This window comes from Notolepis coatsorum (assembly GCF_963971535.1).
Source record: "Notolepis coatsorum genome assembly, chromosome: 3".
Taxonomy (NCBI): domain Eukaryota; kingdom Metazoa; phylum Chordata; class Actinopteri; order Aulopiformes; family Paralepididae; genus Notolepis; species Notolepis coatsorum.
The window spans coordinates 73,351,599-73,374,168 of record NC_140167.1 but is presented as its reverse complement, the minus strand read 5'-3'; the positions used below and the strand labels follow the sequence as shown (position 1 = coordinate 73,374,168).

Genomic DNA, 22,570 nt, shown 5'->3' with positions numbered 1-22,570 from the left:
AGATTGATGAAATATGAATTAAAATCGCTAATAAATAAAAAAAAACGACAAAAAAACGCTGTTTGTCGTCGCTGGCACTCAACGGTCAGCATGAACTAACGATATATAGCGTCGTTGGCACTGAAAGTGTTAAGGGGAAGGGATGATGTGAGGTGGCCTTGATGTCAGAGACCTGATTGGGAATTTGGCCAGGAATGCGGGGAACCCCCTACTCTTTGCGATAGGCGTCCTGGGTTCTTTAGCGACCGAGATTCAGTCAGGACCTCGGTTTAGCGCAGACCTGGGCATTGTACGGCCCGCGGGATGATTCTGACCGGCCCGCAAAACATTACACGATAATAATAAAAAAAAAAAAAAATAATAATAATAATTATTATTTTTTTAACATTTTTTCTTTTCATGTCAACGTTCACACGCACAATATACGCTTACCTAGGATTTGACTTGATTCAATAACAAAGCAGTCGGGGCAATGGCAAGCCGAAAACTGTCGAAAGTGTGGTTATTTAAAGTTTTTTTTTTTTTTTTTTTTTATACAACTGAGGTAGGTAGATAATTTTTTTTTTATTTGCAATAAATTTCAAGGCAACTAGGCAGCAACAATCTCGAACACATGAAAACCCTGAAAGAAGTCAAACCATCAGCTGATCACCGGCACAGGTACTCATCCATGTTAGGAGAGGAGAACCGCATGATGAATTTTCAAGGCGTTTAAGATTTCAAAAAGGTTGAGGATGAAATGCAGCTGGTTTCCTCTCCCTTTACCTGCAGTGTTGATAGTGCACCCACTGATGTTCAGCTTGAACTCATTGACCTGCAGTCTGATTCACTACTGAAAGAGCACTTTAAGTCAGCATCACTGCTAGAGTTCTACTCTGCTCTCGAGGAGGATAACTTTCCAAACATGAGGAGACATGCTCAGAAGATGTTGGTTCTCTTTGGATCCACATACATATGTGAACAGACATTCTCAGTCATGAAGTTTACCAAATCCAGGTACAGATCCTCTCTCACTAATGAACATCTGTCAGCTGTGCTTCGCATCTCCACCTCAGACATTCAACCTGACTTTGATGGACTTGTTAAAGCTCAAGAGACTGGATTTCGCACACTAAATGAAAAAAAAAGAACTGAAGAACACAAAAATGTGGAAATATAACAAGTGAAATGGGACACTTGAACCTTTTCTTTTTTTCTGCACAGTAAAAAAAAGAACTGAAGAACACAAACATTTGGAAATATAACAAGTGAAATGGGACACTTGAACATTTTCTTTTTTTCTGCACAGTAAAAAAAAAGAACTGAAGAACACTAAAATGTGGAAATATAACAAGTGCAATGGGACACATTCTTTTTTTTGCACAGTTCTGAAAACATTAAATGTTTAATATAGGCATGTAAAGTCAAAAAGGCTACAAAACTGGGACACTTTTCTTTACACAGTTACACAGTTCAGTGACATGTCTTGTTTATTTTGGCTACAAAGATGATGTGATGTCTTTAGAAATCTAAGAAGATCCTTGTTTCAATAGTATATGAAACTCAAAATGCCCATTGTTATTAATGTGACTGAAAATGAGTTAGATGTTTCACATTTTGGAAATTCTATTTGAATAAATGATATTTTTGAAAGCTAACCTCACCTTTTAATTGCCAAATAATAACATACACTCTTACCAGCGGTCAAAACAATGCCATTTACTGCTTTTTATATAGAAATAAAATGTATATTATGCATAATTGAGTTCGGAATTTTGGCCCGGCCCTCCAAAATATTTTCAGTTGCTCATTTGGCCCCCTGGGAAAAATAATTGCCCACCCCTGGTTTAGCGTCTCATCCGAAGGACGGCACTCGCAGCTATATGGTGTCCCTATCACCTATCATCACAGGGGTATTGTTACTGACTTGTTGTTAAATCTATCCCCTGTGCTGTGTTCTGTCCCGTGACCAGGCTGTAGACTACGAGGACGTGAAGGATCTGGAGCTGGGCCTCGCAGTGCGGAACAAGGCTCCTTACCATCCCAGCGTCACAGGAGTGGATTTGGCCACTGTTGGAATAGGTGGAGGAGGAGGTGGTGGAGGAGGAGGAGGAGGTGGAGGAGGGGGAGGAGGAGGAGGAGGAGGAGAAGGAGGAGAAGGAGGAGGAGGAGGAGGTGGGGGTGGGGGAGGAGGAGGAGCTGGAGGTGGAGGAGCTGGAGGTGGCAGTGGTACTGGTGGTGGAGCAGGTGGTGGAACAGGTGGTGGAACAGGTGGTGGGACAAGACCTGGAAGTGACGGCGGCAAAGTGCCCGGGGGAACGACAGGGAAACTGTACCCCGTCAAGATCAGTGTGAAGAACGAGCCGGAGGGGCCGCGCTTCGACCCCAAGGTCAAGGCCATCCCCATCTCGGAGGGCGGCACGACGGTCGACAAACAGGAGGTCATTGGAGTTTACCAAGCCATCGACGGAGACACCGGGAAACCTGCCGAGAACGTCAGGTTTGTACTTGCGCACGCACACACGCACACACACACACGCACGCACGCACGCACGCACACACACACACACACACACACACACACACACACACACACACACACACACACACACACACACACACACACACACACACACACACACAGTAATTAAACCTTTCCAGATGTGTTTGTAAATTCCACTTCATTTGCTTAGGTTTTTCGAGTCTGTAATCCAAACAAAAAAGTGGAGTGGAGACATGTTTTCATTATCTAGTTGATGCTTTTAACACTATGGTCGCCAAAAACGCCGTAGCACGTCTTTCCCCGCCATGCTCATTCTGCCAAAGACGCCGTACCACGTCTTTCATATCAATATTTCAAAAATCTGTGATCGAAATCATATTTCTCCCCCGGAGACTTGAGATCTACTGTTGATCCCCTCTCAACTCTCCAACGGTTCAAGAGCGCCATCTGGTGGCCGATCGGCGGATCGCCCAGAGCGGAAACAGGAAATGGAAGCTGGTGCTCATTTCAATTCGGTCCGATCACTCGGTAATAGTCCCAGGACTCGAGCTAGACACAACGGATAGCAATCCGTTACCAATAACTCGATAAACAACATGATTTGGACGTATATACTATTATACAACCTGGAAATGGATCGCATATTTCTACATCCCATAATAGGAATATTTCTGTTCCACGCTCATCGCCCAACGCTATGAGGAAGCTACGGTAAGATTCAGCGTTATTTTTTTAACGTGTTCGATACTAACTGCTCTAATGATCATATCACCCACACTAGATGAATCATCTAACGTTGGCCACGGAATTATAAATGACCCCCCCCTCCATCCGGTCAACATCAGATGATCAGTAGTAACTTCTAGAAGCACGTCCATTTGAAATCTCGCGCAGATTCCTATCAAACTGTATTTGATCATCAATATAATGCATTTGGGGCTATAAATCACGTTCTGGAGAAAGCTGCAGAAAACGATAAAAACATACTTATACTTTAGACCGTATTTTAGTATGAATATGTGAATGAAAAAGTATAACGTTGCTACACCCTGAACAATAGATACTTGACATTGAATGGGCCATAGTAATGTCAATTTAGCAATACAATTTAAAAAGTTATAGCCCTGCAAAGAAGGTAAACATCCCCATAGACAAATAGAGCTGGCGGAGGATGGTATATTAAGAATATAAGCCTGGCGACCAAAGTGTTAATACAAGGATTAACACTTGGAATGGGGAATTATGAGTTTTTAATTGTATTGGTTTTGTGGGTGTACATCTTAAAAGGGGTGTTTTTTCGTTGGTAATATTTGGATTAACAGTACAAAGTTAAATGATTTCCTTTTTTTAAGATACCTATAAACTGATTTACCATGAATTAGTTAAAAAAAGTTTTTCATCTACAAATAAAATGTTCAAGAATACATATGAATATACCCCACACGTATATGGGTTATATTACTGTACACCTGACCAGACATACTTAACTTTAACAGTTCTCAGAAGTTATCAAATTGTCAAGTTATCAAGTTATCAATTTATCAAGTTATCACGCTATGAAGCTATGAAGCTATCAAGTTATCAAGTTATCAATCTATCAACCTATCACGTTATCATGCTCCTGACACAGTTCATCTATGTTTTCTAGGTATGCCAAGGGCTCAGACCCCGGCAACTGGCTCACCTTCGATGCAGAGACCGCAGAGATCAGACTCAACAAGATGCCTGACAGAGAGTCTCCATACTTGGTCAACGGGACGTACTATGCTAAAGTTCTCTGTATTACTCAGGGTAAGCTTAAGAATCAACTCTGGCTCTACCTCAATACATTTCTGAATACTGTCATTAGGGTCAAGTGATAATGAGTACAGTGATAGCAAAATGATACAGAGCGATACGGGAAATGTACAATAGAGTTTAATCAAAAAGCAAGACTCGAAATCATTAAAAAGGTTATAGTTAAAAAAAAAAGTTTGCCAAGTATATTTTCTGAAGGTATACTTTATATATACTGAAGTAGTGTTAAATTGAAACCACTTAGTGTGTTAAAACTGACTTGAGACGTACTTAAGATGAGGTTGAATTAATTGAAATTATACTTTTGGTTACTTCTGCTACCAAAATAGTACACTTTTAATACTACTTAAGTTTAATTATAGTCATTAATATGATGTAAATGTCATTAATGTCAAATTAACTAAAACTGAAATGTTAACCAAACACATATGCATATTAAGTACAACTTTGAACACACTAAGTACAACTTAAGTGGTTTACATTTTAAATATAGTTTCAGACGCCAACTGATTACAATAACAAATCAAAAGGGTAGAGTTAATTTTTCAGGAAAATAGTTTACAGACATTATGTGGCTCAGGAATGTTTGTAGCTCTGTTTGTAGTGAGGAAGTGTCCTCCTGTGTCAGAAGCTCCACATCCCCCATCATGCATATTTACAAGACAATATACATTAGAATTACAGTAGTGATTAATCGGTCCGATATCTGGCGTTTTGAAATAATGGACATCGACCGATAACCGCACCCACATAGCCAATTAACAAAAATGTTGGGTCAATCCCATAAGTGTCAACTGATCAAAAATTCAAATAATAATAATATTCTTTTATTTCTATTTTCAGTTCATCATCAAATTCATCAGTTATTTAGTTTGATACATTTGTGGATTTTAAATAATAAGTAGAGTACAGATCTACAAAAGAAAAGAAGAGAAAGGTTTTTGTGTCTTGTTTGTTATTATGTATTGTATTTTATCAGATGCTCATCATCAAAATTACATTGGCATTATATCACCGTCCTGATGTCTGATTATTGGTATCGGCATCTGTCTTTGAAAAAACACCAATTAGAACATTGTGAACCAGACAGAGGAGTCAGTACCTAGCATCCTCAATTCAGAGTTAATTATATTGTTTATAAAGGAATATAATAAAGGAATATCTTATCTTATGGTATCTTTTATACTGTAGTGTCGATCCTCGATATCTTGAGCAATGGCACAGCACAGTGTAGTGTGCACACCACACCAGAAGAGGGAGCAAGAGCTATGTGTTGTAAAAACTTTACAAACCCGGCAGTACATTAGCTAGGCAGTGTTCCTAGCTAATAGACAACCGCAACACTGGTCGTTTCAGCTCATGGGAGAGCGAATGCGCTATAGTCACTTTTCAGCACCTACTCCCCAATTGACACATGCATAGATTGCCCAGGGATGGTATCTGGACAATCCAGAGAGTCTGCCAATGCAGAGTTTGGGGTGTAGGTGCGAAAAAGCGACTATAGCTTGGCAGAGAAAGTGCGGATTGACTTTGGATTGGTCTCTCCGTATTCAGGAGACTCGGGTGTATAAAAAAAGTCTATGGGATCATGTCTCCAGCATCCAGACAGCCGTAGCTACAACCACTTACGTCAAGGCTCTAATCAACATTCATTAATTTTATCCCCCGCGCTCTCCCATGAGCTCCATGTGGAAGAGCAGTGGTCTATTGATTAATCAAAGCTAATTCATCCTCCTATGACATCACAAACTGCAATAATTCTGAACACCTTGTTTAGGTTTGTTAAAGACTTCTATACCTGGCCAAACACCAAGGAGTATCTATATAATTTCCCCCAGCACCCATGTTCAGACTCACATCCATACAGATGTTCCATAGTATGCCCCCGGGAAGTGGAAATAAGTATGATAGTGTATATTTAAAAAAGAAAAAATCTCTCTGTGTTTCTCTTGATAAATGGCGTGATCGCTCATCCCTGTGTGTTTCCTCTGAGCAGACATGCCGTCCACGACAGCCACCGGCACCATCGCCATCCAGGTGGAGGATTTTAACGACCACTGTCCAACGCTGACCAGCAACGTACAGAGCATGTGCAGCACCGTGGGAGCCGTCACCGTCACCGCCACGGATGAGGACGACTTCCCCAACGCCGCTCCGTTCACCTTCCAGATCATCCCAGAGGGCACTAAGGGAAAGTGGGTGGCAGAGCATCTGGACGGTGAGGGGGGGGGGGTGAATGGAGGGATGGATGGAGGGACGTACAGATGGATGGATGGATGGATGAATAGATGGATGGATGGATAGATGGATGGATGGATGGATGGATGGATGGATGGATGGATGGATGGATAGATGGATAGATAGATGGATGTATAGATGGATGGGTGGATGGATAGATGGATGGATGGGTAGATGGATGGATAGATTAATGTTTAAGTTTAAGTTTAAGTTTATTTGGATCCCCATTAGCCACAGCAGTGCTGGGGCTATTCTTCCTGGGGTCCATAACACATAAAATACAGTTACAGACGTATACACTCACAACATTTACATGTCATACAGACAATTAAAACAACAATAAAAACCCTTATACACTCATACCAGACTGGTCACTCCACAGAGACAGCCCTCATTGCGGTCACAGAGGCACTTCACTTAGCAAAAGCGAAAGGCCTCTCCTCTGTCCTGATTCTCCTAGATCTATCTGCAGCCTTCGACACAGTCAACCACCAGATCCTCCTTGCGGCCCTCGCAGGAATGGGAGTGGCTGGCTCTGCGCTGACATGGCTGTCATCATACCTCAATGACCGCTCCTACCAAGTGTCATGGAGAGGGACCCTGTCGGCCACCCGCCCCCTGCGGACGGGTGTCCCCCAGGGCTCGGTTTTAGGACCCCTTCTCTTCTCCCTCTACACTAAATCACTGGGTAACATTATCACGTCTCATGGCTTCTCCTACCATTGTTATGCCGACGATACTCAACTCTTCCTCTCCTTCCCTCCCTCAGATATCCACGTCTCTGTGCGGATCTCGGCCTGTCTGTCCGACATCTCAGCCTGGATGACGTCCAACCACCTCAAACTGAACCTAAGCAAAACAGAATTGCTCCACCTGCCGGCCAAATCCTCCCCCCTAACCGACCTTTCAATCACAGTCGAGAATGCAGCTGTGACTGCGTCCCCGACCGCCAAGAACCTTGGTGTTGTCCTCGACGACCAGTTGAACTTCTCTGCTCACATCGCAGCGACGACCAGAACCTGCCGATTCCTCCTGAGCAACGTCAGAAGGATACGCCCCTTCCTGACAAAAGAAGCCACCCAACTCCTCGTCCAATCAACAGTCATCTCCCGCCTCGACTACTGCAATGCACTGCTCGCTGGCCTCCCGGCCACTGCCACTAAGCCTCTTCAACTCATTCAGAACGCAGCGGCCCGCCTGATCTCAAACCTACCGAAGTCGGCCCATGTCACCCCACTTCTTAGGGACCTGCACTGGCTCCCCATTGCTGCACGAATCCGCTTCAAGGCCCTCGACCTAGCATACCGTGCGGCAAAGGGAACCGCTCCCGCCTACCTCCGGTCAATGGTCTCTAACTACACACCCTCAAGACCCCTACGCTCTGCATCTTCTGGCCGCCTCAGACCTACTCCTATCCAAGCTCCGGGAGGGTCATCAAAGAGAAGTCGCCTATTCTCAGTCCTTGCCCCACAATGGTGGAATGAACTACCCACCCCAGTTAGGACAGCCGAATCACGTCCAATCTTTCGCCGTCGACTAAAGACGCACTTCTTCAACCATTATCTGAATTAAAAAAAAAAAAAAAAAAAAAAAAAAAAAAAAAAATCTAACCCTAACTAACCGTACTGTCATGCACTTGTCCTAATAAACTAACCTACACTGTAGCACTCAACACTTTGATGAACATTGTTGCTCAGCTGATAGAGTTGTGCCCTTCCTGATGGCTTGTCGTACAGAACTTGTAAGTCGCTTTGGATAAAAGCGTCAGCTAAATGACTAAATGTAAATGTAAATGTAAATACCATTTACATGACATACAGACCATTAAAACAACAATAAAAACCCTTATACACTCACAACATTTACATGTCATACAGACAATTAAAACAACAATAAAAACCCTAATCAAATTCATAATACAAGATAAAAATATCAGACACATACATTTTCATTTACGTACACACTATCTATTAGGGAATGTCAATTTCTTTGGTTGAAAATGTTGTTTTACCACGATTTTGAAACGGCATTTACTATTCTCCTGCTTAACATGTCTGGGAAGAGAGTTCCATTCCTGCATACCACGGAACATGACAGTTCGCTTCATTGCATTCGACCTCACTTTTGGAAGTGTAAAACCTCGTGCAGAAGCATGTCTGGTGGAATGGTTGTGTCTGTCAAGACTTATTGATAAATTGTTATATAAAATTGAGGGGATCTTTGTAACAAGAATATTCCTAGTGAATACAAGGAGTGAGCAGAGTAATTTATGTTTGACAAGTAACCAAGTTAAACAACTGTGCATCGCTGCAACATTAGTTCTGTACTCACAGCGAAGCGCTATACGTGCTGCTTTGTTTTGTACCATTTGTAATTTTTTCAGTTTATTCGTTGTTACATTCGACCATACTGCAGGACAATAGTCAAGATTTGACAAAACCAGAGCTTGAATTACCTGTTTGATAGAATTTAGTGGTAACAAATGAGCACATCTTTTAACAACAGAAATCCCTCTTCCCATTTTCACTACTATATTGTTTATATGGTGTGACCATGACAATTTACTGTCTAATGTTACCCCTAGGAGTTTAGTCTCCTGGACTTGATTAATTACCACATCACTTATCAAAAGTTTCAAGACTGGGTTCGTTCTTAGAGTATGGTTTGAACCGAAAATGATGCTACTTGTCTTTGATATGTTTAGAACTAGTTTGTTATTCTTTATCCATTCCATCACTGATTGCAACTCTGCCTTTAGAACCGTATTTAATTCATTGGCTGTTGAGGCTGATGTGTAAATCGTTGAATCATCCGCATACATAGAAATATAGGACTTATTTAGGACAAGAGGCATGTCATTTGTAAATATGGTGTAGAGCAAAGGCCCAAGGCAACTTCCTTGGGGTACTCCACACCTTACCGTTTTAACTTCTGAGTAACTCCCATTAAAAAAAACTATTTGTTTCCGGTTTGCTAAATAAGTTTGCATCCAAGATAGTGCAGATGAGGAGAAACCGTAACATTCAAGTTTTTTAAGTAAGAATTTGTGATCTATGATGTCGAATGCTGCAGTAAAATCAAGCAAGACAGCTCCAACCATTTTCTTTTTATCTATCTCTTTCAGCCAATCATCCGTCATTTGGGTTAAAGCAGTCGCTGTTGAATGTCCTTCACGATATGCATGTTGAAAATCAGTGGTCAATGTGTTAAAAGAAAAGTAGCTTTTAATCTGTTCACTTACTATTCTTTCCATCAGTTTACTCAAAACTGGCAGTAAACTTATGGGACGACTATTAGATCCTGAGAATGGCAATTTCAAATTTTTTGGCAGTGGTATTACTTTGGCAGTTTTCCACTGTTGCGGATACAAACATTCACTAAAGGATTGATTTATAATATGACAGATAGCAGGGGCAATTAAATCAGGGACCAATTTCAGAAGTTTCCCGTCAAGACCGTCAACACCTGGTGGTTTGTTTTTAGTGGTACTTAACATATATTCTACATTACTTATAGTCACACTATCAAAATTAAATTGACAATTTTTATCTTTCATTATTTTATTCTTTATTAATAAATAAGATTTTTCATTATCTATTGTTTGCATATTATTTCTTAAATTATCTACTTTTCCAATAAAATAATTGTTAATATGATTAGCAATCTCAACTGGTTTGGTGAGGAATTTTCCTTCCGTTTCTAGAAAGGATGGGGTAGGTTTCTTATTCCTGCCCATTATTTCATTTAGAGTATTCCATAATAATTTACTGTCATTTTTTATATAATTAAACCTATTTTCATAATACAATTTCTTCTTCTTCTTATTACATTTTGTAACAACATTTCTTAATTTACAATATACCTCCCAGTCTGATTTATAACCTGATGTATTTGCTATTAATTTAGCTCGATTACGTTCTATCATATATTCTTTTAGTTCATCATCCAACCATGGTGTTCTGACGCTTCTGACTGTAAATTTTCTCAATGGTGCATGTTTGTCAACAAGTGGCATAAAAATGGTATCAAATTCCCATAGAGATTTTTCAGGATCTTTTTCCCTCAACAAAAAAGATTTTCCCTTTTTCCCTCAATGGATAGATGGATGAATGGGTGAATGGATAGATAGATGGATAATAGATGAATTGATGGATGGATAGATGGATGGATGAATAGATGAATGGATGGGTGGGTGGATGGATGGATGGATGGATGGATGGATGGATGGATGGATGGATGGATGGATGGATGGATGACCGTGCCGGGTCACATATATTTAAATGATACTTTTGAGGTATTTCTGGTTACATCTGCTTACCAAAATAGTACACTTTTACAACTTAAGTTTGGTAACCATTTCAGTTCTTCTTTACGTGTACTTAGATCACACTTCCAGCATATTAACTCATTCAGCGCCAGTCACGATGATAGTCGGGTTAACTCGCCATCGCTTGAGCGCCAATCACGAGTATAGTTGGGTTTTAATCGTTATTTCTTTTATTAGCGATATCTATTCATTTTCATCCATCCAGCCTGATGCTATCGTTGGGAATGGGTCTGAGCTTGCAAAAGGGCACATACCGCCGCCTACGCCTTCCAGTTGGTATTGCACTCCACTGGGAATGGTGTAGTTTCTTTTCTGGGTCGATCCAAGCCGTGCGGCCGTGGTTTAAATACTCAGGCGAGGTAACCTGTTTCAACGATACATCTGCGAGGCTGCCCCCCCCCCCCTCAATATGCAATGCTGTTGAACGTGGCACGGACCTCCGTGCCCAGTACTTCAAATGGCGATCAGATAATTGGATTATTTCTTTTGCATTACATCAGATACCAGGTAAGAACACTATATATAAATTTGATCGTTGATCTGATATGTCTTTCTACGGCGATCGCGGCTGTGTGTGTGTGGCTGTGTGTCGTTGAGTGGGAGGAGGCGGCGGCGGAGCCCCGCGGTCCAATGCTCTTTTCATCTTTGCATGAGGAAGGATAATAATGATGATCTAGCGTTGATTTCAGGAAGATTCGATAATCATGCGAAAAATTACAACGTGTTTATTTAGTGTATTCCACTTAAACGCTATTATCACATCTTTCTCTGGAATTACTCAGAAGCACCCAAAGTTATACTCATATTCAAAAGGCTATAAAACGGAAATGTACAGATGAAAAAACTATCCGTTTTGTACATGTTGACTAGAAGCAACTCACTGATAATCGACGGGTGTATTAGACCCATAGCTATAATTTAAGATATATTTTAAGGACTCGCAAATCTCGCAGTCCCCCCATTGATTTACAGCGGTGGTGTACTAGCGCCATCTCGTGGATTAAGCGATGGCGCTGAATGAGTTAATGACTATCATACTAAACATGTGTGCTTGAATTAGTACATGAAATATGATTAAAAAAAATTATATATTGCAAGTATACTCTCATAAAAGCACATAATGGGTAGAAATATACGTTTAACACACTGAATATACTAGAAATATATATTTAAAATATAAAATATAAAATAAAATGTATAGAGCATTATTCCAACAGTGACAGGGGGGGTAACGGCAGCACATTAACTGCTGTTCTTTCTCTGCAGACACATCAGCCATCCTGCGGAGCCAGGAGTCCATCTGGCCGGGCTCCTACAAGGTGGAGTTGGAGGTGCGGGACCAGCAGGGCCACGCCTGTCCGGACCGGCAGAAGGTCACGGTGGAGGTGTGCACCTGTGAGGACGGAAAGACGTGCGGGTTGCGCAGCGCCAGCGGTCGGCTGAAGAAAGGGTCGGAGCTCGGACCCGCGGGCATCGGCCTTCTCCTCCTCGGCCTGCTGATGCTGTTGCGTGAGTATTAGTAATGATGATGTCACATGAATGAATGAATGGTAATTACATTTATACAGCACTTTTTTTGACACTCAATGTAAGGTGGAAATTGCCTCCTTCACCACCACTGGTAGCACCCAACATTGGGCTACGCAGGCTCAATGGCTGCCATACACTGGCACCAGGCACACATCACTATACACAATGGCTGAACGGCTCAGGAGACAGTGTCCCTATCACCGTAACAGGGGCATAGTTACTGACAAGTCCAGAGGACAGAGGGTTGCAGTGGCGTAGGGGAAAGAGCGGTCATCTGGTAATCAGAAGGCTCCCAGTTTGATTCCGACTCCTCCCGACAGCTTGTCGAAGTGTCCTTGAGCAAAGACACATACTTGTGGCAATTTTTTTTACTTGAACTTGAAAGGGTTAATGTCTGTAGTGTGGTAGTGAAAGGGTTAAACCGTCTGTAGTGTGGTAGTGAAAGGGTTAACCGTCTGTAGTGTGGTAGTGAAAGGGTTAACGTATGTAGTGTGGTAGTGAAAGGGTTAATACAGTGTGGGTGTCTAAAAAGGAAGGAGGAGGAATTCACTTTTCAGAAAACAAGTTCCATCAGATGTTAGCAGCATTTAGTCAAACCTGGTGTTAAAAGGAACACGTCAACATTATAGGAAATGTGCTTACCGTCTTTTCCAGTCAGACAAGAAGATAGATACCAATTGTCTTCAGTAGAAAGCTAGCTGGTCCGTATCCGCTTCCATTCATTTGTGCTAAGCTAGGCTAGCTTACAGCTGTGTAGCTTTCTACTGAAAGCACAGAGCGGAAATTGGTATCTATCTTCTTGTCTGACTCTAGAGAAGACGGTAAGCTCATTTCCCATAATTGGCGAATTTTCAGATACACTGGAAGCCAATGGCAGTGGTGAACAGGCAGAAAATAATTACCATATTTTTCGGTAACGGTAAAAAAAAGATTATGAAAAAAGAAGGGCTTTTTGTATCAAGGCAAGAATGACTTCGAACCACATGTCAAAGAGATGTGGTCCTTTAAGATGGAATATGGTGGCAAACAGCTGTGAAAACAGTATGAACATTTTGTATCGTTTAAAAGATATATATATATATATATATACAGTTTTTTTATTTCTTTGATAGCGGGTCGGATCGACGTGAATCGGTCCATATCTCGACAGCAGCGTGTCTTGATACCAACCGCTCCCCATAACAACCAGACTCATTATAACCCTGCTGTTCTCCTCAGTCATTCCTCTGCTGCTGCTGTTCTGCCACTGCGGAGGGGCCGGCCTGCCTGGGGGCTTTGCTGAGATGCCCTTCGACACCAAGTCCCACCTCATCTCCTACCACACCGAGGGCCAGGGAGAGAACACGGTAGGGAGGACTTTCAAACAAGATGGTGCAGAGTTGCAACTAGGGGGTGCAGTGGCGTAACTCTGTTTGTAGTGGTGCGGGGGACAGATTAGGGGGCGTGGCCAGTGACCTGAGCTCAGAGATGGAACAAGCAGCCGTGTTTCCATGTGGTCCAAGTGCCGCGTCGCGTCACCGTTTATTATCATGTAACATTGTTTTTGGACGGTTAAAACGTGGGGGGGACAATAACTGCAATCTGAAACCATGCGGGGGACATTTTCCGATGTCCCCGCCCTTAGTTACGCCTATGAGGGGGTGGTACGGAGGGGGACTGTGCCTCCCAATCCAAGAGGCCAAAAACTTCCAATAAAAGAAAGCTATTTGCTGTAATTTCCTGCAACTAAAAAACAAAATAAAAAAATGTCTTTTAACAAAAGTTCCAAATACGTTTTTTATTTAAGTACAGTGTAAGCTGGCCCCAAGCTTACACTGCAAACATTTTTATAGACTAAACTTTTTATTTATTTTTTTTATTCTGCACCCCTATACCATTGTTTAGGGAAAGCCCTGTTTAGTCAGACTTATAAATGTTGTATCTTTTGTCGGAACAATACTGTTTTAGAAGTTTACAAAGTATTTACAATGGAATTGCAATTAATGATTTAACAGATCCTGATACATTGCTAGCTTATTACGCTGACCTCTAAGCTTGACACTTCTAGGCTCTAACTCTTTGACCCCTGACCCCTCACAGGAAGTGCCTCTGCTGATCACGGCAGTGGACGGTAAAGCGAACTATGCGGGGAACGCGGCCGCCGGTATCGGCACCATGATCGGGGGCGCTGGAGGCATCATGGGACAGGAATATATAACGTCCACCTCCTCCATGGGTGGCGGCGGCGGCGGATACTATGACAGCACCCTGGTGAAGGAGGCGGGTTACGGTGGTGGAATGTGGGGGGCGGGTCATTCTTGCTATGCAGGCTACGAGAACACACAGACCATGGGAATTTATGACGGCATCGCGCTGCCAGAGCACTTCCTGGGACAGTACTACTCTCAGGTGAGAAGACCTGAGCTGCTCCACCCCTAATGTGTTGCTGTAGACCTCACTGCCTTTGGCAGGGGGGGGGGGGTGTATTCAGACTTAGAGTTGAGTGTGTATAACCAAACTTAGGGTTGATTGTGTGTACTCAAACTTAGGGTTGATTGTGTGTACTCAAAACTTAGGGTTGATTGTGTGTACTCAAACTTAGGAATGATTGTGTGTACTCAAACTTAGGGTTGATTGTGTGTACATGTACTCAAACGTAGGGTTGATTGTGTGTACTCAAACTCAGAGTGGTTGATTGTGTGTACTCAAACGTGGGGTTGATTGTGTGTACTCAAACGTGGGGTTGATTGTTTGTACTCAAACGTAGGGTTGATTGTGTGTACTCAAACTTAGGATTGATTGTGTGTACTCAAACTTAGGGTTGATTGTGTGTACTCAAACTTAGGGTTGACACAAACTTAGGGTTGATTGTGTGTACTCAAACTTAGGGTTGAGTGTGTGTACTCAAACTTAGGGTTGAGTGTGTGTACTCAAACGTAGGATTGATTGTGTGTACTCAAACGTAGGGTTGATTGTGTGTACTCAAACTCAGAGTGGTTGATTGTGTGTACTCAAACGTGGGGTTGATTGTGTGTACTCAAACGTGGGGTTGATTGTTTGTACTCAAACGTAGGGTTGATTGTGTGTACTCAAACTTAGGGTTGATTGTGTGTACTCAAACGTGGGGTTGATTGTTTGTACTCAAACGTAGGGTTGATTGTGTGTACTCAAACGTAGGGTTGATTGTGTGTACTCAAACTTAGGGTTGATTGTGTGTACTCAAACTTAGGGTTGATTGTGTGTACTCAAACTTAGGGTTGACACAAACTTAGGGTTGATTGTGTGTACTCAAACTTAGGGTTGAGTGTGTGTACTCAAACTTTGGGTTGAGTGTGTGTACTCAAACGTAGGGTTGATTGTGTGTACTCAAACTTAGGGTTGACACAAACTTAGGGTTGATTGTGTGTACTCAAACTTAGGGTTGAGTGTGTGTACTCAAACTTAGGGTTGATTGTGTGTACTCAAACGTAGGGTTGATTGTGTGTACTCAAACTTAGGATTGTGTGTAATAAAAAACATGTTTGAGTTTGAGGGAAACAATAGAGCACACCTGGGATGCCTCCTCTTCAATGATGTCAAGTGGCCCTCTCTCACAGACACAGTTACTTATTCAGTACTATAAGATATATTGCACACTATATTGAGTTTTCAGACGTTTAAATGTCTATATCCCCAAACACTTGTTGGATGATTCTTCACCGTATAACCCTTTCAGGTGTACGATCTCACATGTCAGAATATCATTTTGAGGAATTGATTGAACTGAAAGTTGAGTTGACCATAACCCTCGGTCAAACCAGAAATGAAATGTAGTGTGCCATTTGAGTCTGGTAATCTAAAATGTGTGTGTTCTTCTGTGGTTTTCTGCAGAAGGTGGCGGCTGACAGCCACATCCCCAAGGACAATCTGCTGGTGTACAACTACGAGGGCCAGGGCTCTCCCACGGGCTCGATGGGCTGCTGCAGCCTCCTGGAATCTGACAACGACCTCCAGTTCCTCGACGACCTGGGACCCAAGTTCAAGACGCTGGCTGAGGTGTGTGGCGGCAAGCAGATTCAAACGGAGTTCAAGTCGGAGATCAGCGCCCCTCCACCGCTCAGGCCCAGCGTGTCCTTCCAGAAGGCTGCCAGTAGTCTAACCACCTTGCCCCAACCCATGCCTCTGCCTCAGCCCCAGCTGCCACCCGTGGTCTCGACACACACCGAGCACACCGTGGTGAGGGAGTTGTCGGACCATTCTTCCACGCTGAGAGACGGCAGAGCTAGTCAGGCCCAGGGCCAGACCTTCCTACTGCAGCAGCAGCCAGTCTACTACGCCGCCGCACCTATGGTCCAGCCCATGCACTACATAGTCCAACCACAGATTCAGAACACTGTGCTGCTAGCTGAGAGCCCAGCTTCTGCCAACCTGCAGGGCATGATAGTGGTAAACGGCACCCCGTCAGCCGCTACCCAAGGCCTGATGGTACAGGGTCCGAGGCTGGTCTCCAGTGGGGTGGCCCAGGGCAATGGTGGCATGGTCCACATGGGCACCCTGCCTCACGCTCAGGGCATGATGGTGGTGGGTGGCCAGGTTCCTGTGGGCTCCAGGCAATTGATCCAGGGGACCACTCTGCAGAGTGGGGGAGGCTTCTCAGGCTCTCAGAGCATGCTGGTGGTGGATGGCCAGGTTCCTGTGGGCTCCAGGCAATTGATTCAGGGGACCACTCTGCAGAGTGGGGGAGGCTTCTCAGGCTCTCAGAGCATGCTGGTGGTGGATGGCCAGGTTCCTCTGGGCTCCAGGCAATTGATTCAGGGGACCACTCTGCAGAGTGGGGGAGGCTTCTCAGGCTCTCAGAGCATGCTAGTGGTGGATGGCCAGGTTCCTCTGGGCTCCAGGCAATTGATCCAGGGGACCACTCTGCAGAGTGGAGGAGGCCTATCAGGCTCTCAGAGCATGCTGGTGGTGGAGGGGCAGGGGGTCTGTGGAGGGCAGATAGTCCACCAGAGTGCTGGTGGTCCGGGGCACGTCTCACTCCCGAGGTGCGGTCTCTCCGGGTCTCAACAGGTCACCTACAGCAGGGCCGGCTCCCTGAGTGGCCTGGCGACGGGGTTGAACCAGTCCTCTCCGATGCTCAGCACCATCCCGGCCTCCTCCCACAAGGTGGTGGTACAACAGAAAAGAGTTGTGACCACAGAGAATATCACAGAATAATGAGGCATCGCAGAAGCAAAACAATTTTATGAGGGAATGCTTTCCCATGTTGATGATTAAGATTTTAACCCTTGAGACAGAAGAACAATAAGTCTGTTTTTGAAATGTTTTAGCCCATGTATGTGTGCTAGGGGTGTAACGGTACACAAAAACCACAGTTCGGTACGTACCTCGGTTTTGAAGTCACGGTTCGGTATGGGTTTTCGGTACAGTGGGGTAAAGTTTAAGTTTATTTATTTGGCTTTCCATGGTCCACTCAGGGGCGATTCAGTAACTGTTAAGTTGGGCTGTCAATGAATATTCTATATTCAAATGAATAATCGACATATATATATGTATATATATTAGATTGTGGGGACGTGGGCCTGAATGCGCTGCATGATGGATAGGAGACACGCAACGTCATTGAACTGAATAACGTGCAAAGACAGTGATTTGCACTCTGAGCATCTCAAGCCCCGGTTGGAAATACTTCGGATTTTGATTAACTTGTGGAACCTTGAGACCGTTTTATGCAAGCTATGTAAACTACAGCTGGCCTACCTTCTTTTATGCTAACGCTATTTTGGGAGTTCTAGCATCAAGAATGTAAGTAGCCTACTTAAATTTGTTAACACTTTATTGTAAATCATCCTTCAGGGTAAACATTATTGAATAGAGAAAGAAGCGTCATGCAGGTCCCTAATGGTAAATACTATTTCCTGTTTCATGCCAAGGAAAATATATCAATTCATGTTTATCACACCTTGTTTGGAGGTGCGTTGCTGTGTATGAATGTCCGTTCTATATGCCGCAAACTATCATTTATTTGATCTCCGAGAGACAGCCCCTCAATCTAGCACCAACGCACGCACTGAGAGAGAGGGTGAGTGTGCGTTCGCCACACTATGAGGCTATGCTAAATTACAGGTAATCTCTCAGTGTTGTGCGTGGGCTGAACGAACATCCGGCCCTTTGCGCAAGTTATATTTTGGGAAGGGGTGAACTTGGCGTTTGAATGAAATTCTGCACGCAAAAAAAAAACCATTCCACAACCATTGCATTCGTTCGGTACACAGCGCGTACTGAACCAAAGGTCCAGTACATGTACCGTTACACCCCTAATGTGTGCAGATGTAAAGTCAATCCAATTCACTTGGTGATATATCACCAGGACGTACTCCACCTCTACAGTCTATGAATGTATGAATGTACAAAACAGTCCAACCTACCATCGTAAATAATTAGGTAAAACTTGAAATTAAATTGCGCTACGTCTCAAGAAGTCTTTCAACTGGAGGTTAAAGGAGTTACTTTAGGCCGTCCAAATGTTTATAGCAAAGGCATTCTTGCTGGTTACTTGTAATACAGGAAACTGTTGAGTAAGGGTGAATAAAAAAAACTCTTCTTTCAAGTAGACATGGAATGTAACCACCGCCATTTCCTCATCACTAATACTGTGCCACTTCAGAGCAATTAAACACACAGAATGCCAGAACTACAAACCACAGACGAGACAAAACACAGTTCCCTTTTTCTCTTCCAAGGAGCCAGTGTGGCAGCTTAGCCCATACAACGTTGCAAACTATGGCTCATTTTACAGACCTATGCAGAATTCTGGTTTTCTGTTACTGTACTTGGCCGCTCACATTGCACTACCCAGCTATCTTGTTTAATACATGAATAGAACAGAATTTCTTGTTCCACATTTTGAACATCTTTATTGTTTTCCAATCGTGGTAAACGTAGAATTAGGAGTTTGGGGTTCAGTTCCAATTCCCAATCCCAATACGATCTGCCAGTCTGAGATTTGTTTACCTCCTGAGATGTGCGTTCTCTGGCGAAGTGTGTGGCGCCGTTCGTTCCGAAGCAGTTACACCCTGAAGCTTTGTCGCTAGGGTTGAGTAATGTTGACTCTCACTCAGTGATGCCGGTAACGCGTTACTAAGTAACGCGTTATTGTAATCTGATTACTTTCCCCCGAAAATAGTAATCTAACGCGTTAATCTTTAAAAGCCAGTAATCTGATTGCAGTTACTTGTCCAAGTGGCTGTGCATTACTATTTCGTTACTATCTCATCATAAATTCATAATGCAGGTGGAATGCAGTATTTTATTTCGTTTTCGACAGTCAAAAATACATTTTGAGCTGTTTTTCTTTTGGGAGTGACGTAGTGTGGCAGTGAAAGGGTTACACAAGAATGTGTCCCGCGGGCCGCGGCGTGACTGGACACTCTGTCTGTGAGTGACTCTGCCTTGGTCCAATCACATTCCCCATCCACAGTCTGCGAATCAGAGGCAGAGTAGGGCGGGTCTTCACATCACGTCATGTGACATATGCGCCAATCGTCTGACAGCAGGGCTCCGTCGTCGGAGAATTCCAGTGTGAGTTTCTGTTCAGACTTCCATCCCAAAACGCTCGTCAGTCACTACTTCACGTTCATATGCGGAGGAAACAAAATACTGTCTACCGCTAAAAACAGCACATCCAATTGCATTGAAAGCATCTGGAATCACAACACTAGCCGACGCTTCGACTAGGTACAGGAGGAATCGGAGGCCAGCCAAACAGCAAAAGAGAGAGATAGTTTCTTTCCCTTTTGATTAATGTATATTTGATGGTGGCAGAGCAAAAGCTCTTATTTGCCAGATTTACAGTTAATTTACATGTTAAAGAGAGACGAATTGAAAATGGGGGACCCTGATGTAAACAAGACGAAAGTCTTTCTCTGGTCTGCATTCCCTTAACAATTGTATGTATTGAGCCGTACTGTACTGTACCCATTCTGCAATCTGTTAATAAAGTTTTCATTCATTCATTCATTCATTCAGACTGATTGTATGTTTATAGAGAGACATTTATAAAAACAATTTAATAGTTACAGTTGATATAATTGAATAGTTCAGCCTGCATTTGTTAGATGTGAATGGATACACTGGTTTTGTAAAACCACTGGCTGGCTGCTCTAATGCTGTGAGCATCATAGACTGTTGCTTTACCATACTTGATGGTACAGAAGCTGAAGCACTAGTTTAACAATTTACGTTATGTGCAGAGAAACAAGTTAAAAACAATTTATGCACTTTCAATAAAGCGTTTAAAAAAAACGGTTGGGGGAACGACGACGACTTCGTAACCTAGTTACTTTCAAAGTAACTAAGTTACTCTGATAATCAAGTAATCAGTAAAGTAACTTGGATTACTTTTTAAAGGAGTAATCAATAATCAGTAATCGGATTACTTTTACAAGTAATCTGTGGCATCACTCACTCTAATTCTTCAAAAACAGATCCATGTTTTGCCACAACCAAACCGGTATAATTTATGTGTGTGTGTGTGCGTACATGTTATAGTTATACACTGTAAGTGTAAGTACACTATACACTATACTTTTTTTGCCAAACAAATCTTTTTTATTTTCTGATAAACTATTTCTGATAAACTATGTCATAATATCATATTATTCATGAGGGCTTTAAAACATGAATGTAAGATGAATAGATCTGGAGGCCTGGGCTATACATTTCTTTTAAAATTGTATTCAAGCTGATCTGGCGGCACCCCCGTGGCAGGCAGTTTGGGAACCCCTGCACATAGTACACTATAGGCCTACAGTGTGTGCTTCAAATTTACTCTGAAGGTCAATGATTATTTGTCCACTTTCGTTGCGTGTGGTTATGTTTTAGTTGATGGTCATCCATGGCAGAAAAGGATGCTTTGTTTTCTTATGATTGTAAAATGATTATCCAGTACAGGTGAAATCATTGTGTAATTATTATTTTCTATCATGTTACTCTGCGCTGATGCACTGGTGCTGTAAGTGTTGGGGCACTGGTACTGTAAGTGTTGGGGCACTGGTGCTGTAAGTGTTGGGGCACTGGTGCTGTAAGTGTTGGGGCACTGGTACTGTAAGTGTTGGGGCACTGGTGCTGTAAGTGTTGGGGCACTGGTACTGGGTTGTGTTGGGTTGGTTCAGATGACTGTTTCAGTGACATGTACTGTATTATTGCAAAACATTCTTGTCTCGTAGCTGTAAGCTGTGTTTTTTTGCAGTAACGATGTCATTAGACACATTATATATCATCACATGCTTGTGATGGCAGATGTGTTATTAGCTCCTCATATAAAACTGTCAATGTCATGTACTAGCAGGCAGAGGTCGTTGTACGCTTACTGCTAGACAACAGATCATTTTAACTCAAAGAAACTGTTACTGTAAATGAGTTTGGTGTGTTTTTTAATGATTATTATTTGAACAGTTGTGTGAATAGATGCAGTACAAAGGGTACATATTGATGGAAATCTGTGGTTAAAAAAGCATGGAGCTTTGCTGCTTTGCAAAATAAACATTTTAAGAGACACTCGGCTCAGTAAATGGAAAACTTGTCTTTTGCGGTTATGATTTTGTCTGCATTGTGATGTTTGTCACTTGTGAGTTACCTGAGTTAACATTAAAATGTCAAAGGATGGGGTCACTTTTTAATAGCCTCTCAAGCTGCAACGTCTTTCGGATTTCTTTGCAACTGGCACTTTGGCGACCCCTAGTGGCTCGGGTGTGCATATTTTGTAATACAATATATATATCGAATTGAATGCTTATTTGTTGCCAGTCGATAGCGACAAAATCCAACAAAATCCGTTCAGCGGTTCTCGAGTTACATGCTGGTATTTGAGGCTTGTGCAAAGTACATGGTATTGCGCAAAATACCACCGACTCAGGCTGCAGTAGTTCCGTCAATCTAGATCCGATCTCGAAAATGATTGTTGATCATTGTAGCCAATGAGTGTGGCTTTCCAATGATACCCCACATGGGGATCTAAATAAAAAATAAAAAAACACGAAGAAACACGAAAACAGAAAGAGCAAAACAGTCTATGAGAAAACTGAGTTTTTCTTTGTACACAGTTTACATAAATCACTCCTAATCACTCATTTCTGAATGGATCTTTATGAAATTTGGATATGTACTACATAAGGCTTCAGGCTATGGCTCCGTCTGGATTTGTAAGCCATACCACCTTCTGGGGAAATACTACCTCTGGA

General features: G+C 42.7%; 1 protein-coding gene across 1 annotated transcript in view; it reads left to right on the top strand.

Moving 5' to 3' along the window:
- dsg2.1 (desmoglein 2, tandem duplicate 1) overlaps positions 1–21,887 on the top strand; it is a 44,390-nt gene extending 22,503 nt beyond the window's left edge. The window contains exons 8-14 of the mRNA XM_084310660.1: positions 1,953–2,479; positions 4,131–4,273; positions 6,276–6,497; positions 12,111–12,353; positions 13,593–13,720; positions 14,454–14,762; positions 16,224–21,887. Of these exons, the coding sequence (XP_084166786.1) occupies positions 1,953–2,479; positions 4,131–4,273; positions 6,276–6,497; positions 12,111–12,353; positions 13,593–13,720; positions 14,454–14,762; positions 16,224–17,546 (2,895 nt within the window). The 3' untranslated portion in view covers positions 17,547–21,887. The remainder of the gene's footprint in view (positions 1–1,952; positions 2,480–4,130; positions 4,274–6,275; positions 6,498–12,110; positions 12,354–13,592; positions 13,721–14,453; positions 14,763–16,223) is intronic.
- Positions 21,888–22,570: the final 683 nt, after the last annotated feature.